This window comes from Propithecus coquereli, unplaced genomic scaffold (assembly GCF_000956105.1).
Source record: "Propithecus coquereli isolate 6110/MARCELLA unplaced genomic scaffold, Pcoq_1.0 Scaffold47, whole genome shotgun sequence".
Classification (NCBI taxonomy): domain Eukaryota; kingdom Metazoa; phylum Chordata; class Mammalia; order Primates; family Indriidae; genus Propithecus; species Propithecus coquereli.
In genome coordinates this window covers 3,396,413-3,403,227 of record NW_012150507.1, presented here as the reverse complement: position 1 = coordinate 3,403,227, position 6,815 = coordinate 3,396,413, and the positions used below count along the sequence as shown (strand labels likewise).

The following is a 6,815-nucleotide window of genomic DNA, read 5'->3' as shown; positions in this document are numbered from 1 at the left end:
CAACCGGAACATTCTTTGATTATTTTATTATTACATTTCTCTTGAGGCTTCCTTCTAAAGCTACAGTATTCAAAGGAAGCTCTGTTTTGGGGATCTGGTGAAGCTGCTGGTGCCAGAGGAGCAATTATCCCCTGAGTCAGATATAAACTTGGCTCTGGAAGAGATGTAACAGAGGAACAATGTTGATATCCTTCTATCTAGAAGGGATGTCATACATTAGCCTCTTTGAAATCTTATGATACATTAATAGTTTTTAATTGTCCCAAGAAATGTGATAGAAAATTGCCATGTAGAAATATTGTATATTATTGATCATAATTTTCATATGCACATTTTCCCATATTTCAACATCTCTGGAACTAGGATGCATCTAACAATCTAGCAATAATAATTGGATTGGTGGTACTTGTCTTTCTTAGTCGTGCATAAACTAATGGGGCATCTTTCAATTGCTAGTGTCTTTCATTCAATTAGATATAAATATTCCAGGTGGGGATATAATTAAAGGGAACAATCTGATCTCTTAAGCATTTTATGAGTCTGTCTATAGTCTATTCTTTTATGATTCATTCAATAAACAAGTGTCTATTATTCCTAGGTGCTAAAGTTAATAAACAAAACTTTGCCCTCACAGAGCATACGGCAAATGAGGAAGACAGACAATTAGGTATTTAATTATAATATCATGTGGTATGTTATATTATAGAAGCAAAGGCACTAGGGGCACACATTTCCCCGGGGGACGGTCCAGTCTACTTTGGTGGGAGCAGGGTGTCTTGGAAATCACATTCATGTGGGGACGTAAGAATGAGTAGCAGTGAAATTAACTACTAATCCAAAGGCCCCAAGGAGACTTCAAAGGAGCTGGCACCATAAAGGAGTTGAAAGAAGCTCAATAATCTTGACGATAGGAATATGTGCAGTCATTTGCATCTCTTGACATGCTACTGTACTGGCTTTGAGAGCGAATACAATTCTCTAGTCACAGACTGCTCTGAATAGGCAATCTATTCTAACTTTAACACTGTGGCAACAATTCCGAAACAGCTTTCATCTCGGTTTTTTAACATGAATTCAAGGACAGTATTTTGTATTTCATAAAACAGAAGAGCAGTATAGGTAAAGAATAGCATTTTGGTCCCCAATTTTTATGAATATATTTTAAACTTGAACTACTTTATTCTACTAAAATATTTTCTGAGGCATATGGAAATTTGGTAAGTTCTAAATCTAGTGAGAAGTTTGTTTAGTTGGAGGTAGAGAAACAAGTAAGAGGAGGATCCATCTACTGAAGTAAGATCAACAGTGATAAGTGGAGGCCCAAGAGCTCATGCTTCCAAATAGCTAGTTAGCATCATGACAGCAGGGAAGAAAAATAGGTAAACTAGTTTAGCAGATATATATGTATCTCATTGTTACCCTCATTGCCTCTTTACTAAACAAACAGAAATCCTATGAATTTATTGCAGACATCATGATGACTAAGAAAATTTTCACCATCTTCAGTAATTCTGGACAATACATTGTGTGCCATTGGAAGTCATTTCTTTGATTTGGGTAAGTGGCTGACTTCCTCGCCATATTCAACCAGCTCCCATCTCCTCAATGGACTTTGTTTTGAATAGGAAATCTTGCCTGTGAAAAAAGTGACAAAAGAAGACCCTTGCTTCTAGGCCAACCAAAATGTTTCTAGGCAGGAGAGATATAATTCAATTAGGGGTAATTTTATATTTATATTCTTAATAACCAAAGGTAGTCATCTTACTTGAGTTATACTTAATGTAGGGTGGGTCATCATCTAATTTCACCATACACCTAAAAATCATGGTGATAACAGACTCACTTACATCACTAATTAGGTCTTTATCCAAGTCTTTTAGACAATTATGTTTGGATTTCACATTTAGAGGGATGAGCAAGAGGGGAATCGACTTACATTTAGGGAGCCTGTATGTCATATTATTTCAGAGCATGAAATTTGAAGACAGAGATCTGACTTGAGTAAATTTGTCATTTACTAGTTATGCAACGTTGGACAAATGAGATTAACCTCTTAGTACTGTACTTTGATTTGTTTCTCTGAAATATGGATAATAGTTACATACTTTTTTTTAGGTTAAAATGAAATAAAACATGCAAAGTTCTTGGCACAGGGCGTTACACTTAATATGTTTCAGCATTAAGTTGTGCTAATTATTCCTGGTTATTAACTGTTTTGGCCTTTGTTCTCTAGGAGATTGGATCTTGCTATTTGGATATGGCCAATGGGAGGGCTGGGCAAGACATTAGAGGGTGGGAGGTAAGGGGGTGGGTATTTTATTTCCCTTACTCCTTCCCTGTTGGACTTCAATTTTGGCACTAACAGAATTCCTCCACTTACGGCCACAACTCTGGTCCAACAGCACCTCCCACCACCACCACCACCCGTAGCTAGAGTTCATAGTCAACTATTAATAAGACTTCCACCTCTTCAGGCCTAGGAATGGTCATGGTTTTTCTTCTCATTGTTGCTTCAGGTGCTTTGTTCCTACTGTTGCTTGTCCTAGGTGCTCCACAGTCTTTTCTCATTCCTTTAAGGCCTCTGTAAACTGTCTCTTTATGAAATTTTCTTCAGTTAAATCCTTTATATGTGCCACTAGTTTATGCTGGGACTTTGACGTACATAAAATAACAATAAAGAATTTATTTGGACTTAAGGAAGAACATCTTTCTTGGTGAATCATTTTAATAAATGTTGCAGGAAGTTAATATAAGAAGTTCTAAATCTAGTGAGAAGTTTATTGGGATGGGGATGGTTTGTTGTTCTGATGTAAACCCAGCTTTGAAGGCTGTAGAAAGTTTGTTTATATGGCAGCGGGTGGTGGGAAGGAAGGGTGGAGTTATTTTCTAGACACATAAAACAACAAGATCATATCTACAATGGCAAAATGAGCATGAGGATTATGGAGAAAGTAAGGATATGTGGTGGGCTGTAACGGGCAGTTTATATTTAAGGCTGTGGTAGGCAGAATAACTGTCTCCCAGAGATGTCCATGTCCTAATTCCTAGAACCTGTAAATATGTTACCTTAGTTGGTACAAAGGCCTTGGCATATGTAAGTAAATTAAGGATCTTGCAATGGGGAGATTATTCTGGTGGGCCTCTTGTAATCACAGGGGGATCCTTAGGGAGGCAATAAGGGCAGAGTCAGAGAAGGAGATGTGATAATTAAGCAGAGTCAGAGAGAAAGATCTGAAGAACCCTGCTGGTTTTGAAGATGGAGAAAGGGGCCACAAACCAAGGAATGCAGGTGCCCTGTAGAAGCTGGAAAAAGCAGGGAAACTGATTCTCCCTTAGAGCCTCCAGAAGAAATGCAGCCCCGGTGACATCTTGATTTTAGTCCAGTGAAACTTTTGATCTATAGAACTATAAAATAGTAAATTTATGTTGTTTTAAGCTGGTAAATCTGTGGCAATTTGTTACAACAGCAATAGGAAACTGATAGAGGGGTAGTAGGAGATAGAGAAAGGTGCTGGATTAGGGCAGTCAGTTGAGAATTTTGTATTTTATCTTAAAAGTAACAAAAAAACACCAACAATTTTTCACTAAAAACTCATATATAATGAAAATGCTGTATTGGGAGGGTGGACTCGAGGTTGGGTTTAGATTGGAGACAAGAAGATGAGCTCTGTAGTATTGTGCATGGATTGGTAGGGTGATGAGACCCCATATTAGGTAGGGACTCCAAGAATTGATGAGAAGTTTCCAAATATGAAAGAGATTGGTAAGAAAGAGCTGACACAATATGCTGACTGATGAGGAAATTAGCAAAGGAAGAAGTAAAATTTCAGATTCTTAATGTTGTGTTGTGAAACAGGCATAAATATAGCACAATTGAAGAGCTTGTCAATTCTGAGACAATCACTTTTTTAAATTCTAAATTTCCATAGGATTGAATTATACATGCCTGCACATGGAATCTTAATATTACAATTTAGAAATATTTACACATTATTTTCTTTCAAGTCCCTTCTTGGATTCAGCAAGGTGTATTACACCAACATATATAAGAAACCATAACTTGTTAACATCTGTTATTTTAAGTTTCATTATGTGGTTTTAGAGGATATACAAACCTCATTTGATCATTTCTGCACTAGAGACTGCTTATTTGGTAAAATGAAAAAGGTACAACTTGACTAGTTAGTAAATTACTGTATTCAGATTTTGCATAAAACCAACAATAAAATGCAAAAAACCTGCAAAAATTTGAGTTGGAGTGGAGTCATAGGTCAAATATGTGTAAAGGGTAGTGACAGTAGCTGGTAAGTTAGTTAAACCACTCACTGGCTGTGATGCTGTTCCGCAGTTACCACTGTTTGGATTACTGGACATTTCCTGAGTAGTGGAAAATATTTGGATGAAAAGCCAGTAGCTCATTATTAACTGTCTTTACACCACCTCACCATGAAAAAAGCTCTGCCTGCTAATAATCCATTTCTAAGTGATCTTCATAAAAGTTAACAATGCTTGGCCATCTAAGGCAGGACTAAACTGGCTGGTTCTCCTCTGTTTTAAATGGTAAAGATACTAAATTAACTAGTAGTAATAAGTATGCCAGCAGTGAAAATACTGAACAATTTAATATCAATGATATGCTAAAGCCAACCATTAATCAGGCGATTTTCTTTCATGCAGCTTCTATCAATAAACTTTCACTTATCTGCCTTCTGTTTTTCACCTTTTCAACCCCCTACCCCCCAATCAGTACCTGGTAAAAAAAGATATGACCATAGGTAAATCATTGGGAAAATCTTAGAAAATGGTCTAATTAGACTTTTTTTTTTTTTACTAAATTGGATATAACTTTGCATTGCTACTGTGTTTTTCAAGTCTCCTCCTTTATAATACATATTTATACACAAGTAGCAATACTATATCTTGTATCTTAAAAAATACGTCTGTGCTGCGATATTTACAGAGTAAATGTTCACTATTCCTTCCTAAATTTCAAAATGTTCCTCCTCTTGGGTACTGACATAGAGACATCATTTTGGGACAAGCAGCAGTTTTCCCTTACATCCCTCTTTCCTTGTTTCGTAGCGGAAAAGACTTTGAATATTAGACTGCAAGAAAGGCAATAAAGTCCACTCTTGGACAACCAGAGGGTAGGAACTTTGCACATAAATCAGGTGACCTACAGTTATCAACCCTAACCCCCGCCAAAAAAGGGGAGGAGAGCCATTAGCAAAGTCCTAAAATACAATGTATATTGTAAAGAACAAAACAAAACAAACTTTAATTTGAAAAGTCAATTCTCCTGTATAAAGTTTTCAGCACTGCCTCACTCCTCCTCTTGGAGTGGAGGGGTTTAACTAATTCTTATCAAAGCCCAAACGCGAAACTCTGTTCTGTACACTAACCGGGCCGGGCGACCTGGAGTGCCCGAAAGTAGACGGGCGCTCCCTCCTCCTCTCTGGACCGCGGCTCTGTGTCCCTCCCTCCCTCCCTCGCCAAGCCCCGAGCCCACGCACGCAGGAGATGCTCAGAGAAAAGCGGAGTCGCTCACCGGTAAGGAGCCAGCAGCAGGCGACAGCGACCCCTGGGCTGGCGCGGCGCCGGGGGGCCATGGCCGGAGCGGCCGCAGCCCCTGGGGCGCGCTGGTTCCGAGGGCAGGACCTGGCAGGACCCCGCGTGGAGGCTGCGCGCTGGGCCCCTCCGCCCGCTGCCGCCGCGGTCCTCGGTCCTCGGCCCCAGCCGGCCGCGGCGCCCAGGAGCGGGAGAGGAGTGATTTCCTGTGTTTGCGTCGAATGCCTCTAAATCCGCTCCACGCTTTTCACATCCCAGACGGATTGCCACATCGCCCGCCCCTTCGCGCCCTCGGTCTCTGAAATCCCACTGGCAGCCTCCCAGGCTCTGTCCGGGACATGGACAAATAAAGCCAGCTTCGCGGGTCCGTGTTTAGGCTAAAGTCCACGGGCCGCAAAGCAAACCTTAAAGGGACATCTGCCTTTCATTTAGAGGGTGATCCCGCTCTCCGTGCCAAATCCCTAAGGTGGTAGGAAGGCGGGCAAGGGCTGGACCTTCGGGAGGGTGTCGCCAGCTCGGTGGCTCCGCCTTCGCACCCCTTACTTCTCCGGGTCTGGGCAGGAAGGGCGCTCTGACAGTGCCCTGTCCGGGCTCCTCCGCCCTTCAGAGGAGGCTGCTCTCCTGGGGCGCGACTGCTCGGAAGGGACCAGACCGTCTGTGAAAGTGCGCGCACTTGACCTGCACCGTGAAGTCGTCTCGCACTGCAAGGGGCGTCCTCACCACCCCAACACGCCCCGCTGAGGGCTTTGCTTTCGCTTACGGAGGGGCTGCTTCGTTTGTGGTGATTCGTGGTTAGAGGGTGGTCGCAGATAAGCTTTTCTTTGGGGAGACTATGATAAGGGGAGAAAAGGAGAAACAAGACTGGGAGGAAAAAAGTAAGAGGAAGAAAGAGACAAACGCAAAAGGGAAGCAGGAGGAAAACGGAGGGAGGAAAGCAGTCTCCTCAGAAATGGAATGTGTGTGGGCTATTTTGTTTAAGCTGAATTAGAATGTTTGTACACTGGGAATTGAATCTAATGAACTCCGGGTACTGCTTCATTTTTTTTCTTGCCACTGACTTTTATGAGTAAAACTGCATTAAGTGGTGTTCACGTTACTCCTCTCTGATAGACTAGGGACAGAAGTGCTTAGGAGTTTGCAATGGTTTCCTTGCCCCGCGAGTTGAACAGCTTCCCTAAGTCAAAAGCCAGATTCCAGATTCACATCTTAGCTTCAAAGAATACTTGCTATTTTCCTATTTTCTTTTC

The 6,815-nt window shown here is 41.3% G+C and overlaps 1 protein-coding gene across 1 annotated transcript in view; it reads right to left on the bottom strand.

The window, feature by feature from the left end:
• The window catches only part of ITGA1 (integrin, alpha 1), a 177,490-nt gene extending 171,506 nt beyond the window's left edge, over positions 1 to 5,984 (bottom strand). Inside the window, exon 1 of the mRNA XM_012655294.1 lies at positions 5,549 to 5,984. Coding sequence (XP_012510748.1) covers positions 5,549 to 5,609 — 61 coding nt within the window. The 5' untranslated portion in view covers positions 5,610 to 5,984. The remainder of the gene's footprint in view (positions 1 to 5,548) is intronic.
• Positions 5,985 to 6,815: the final 831 nt, after the last annotated feature.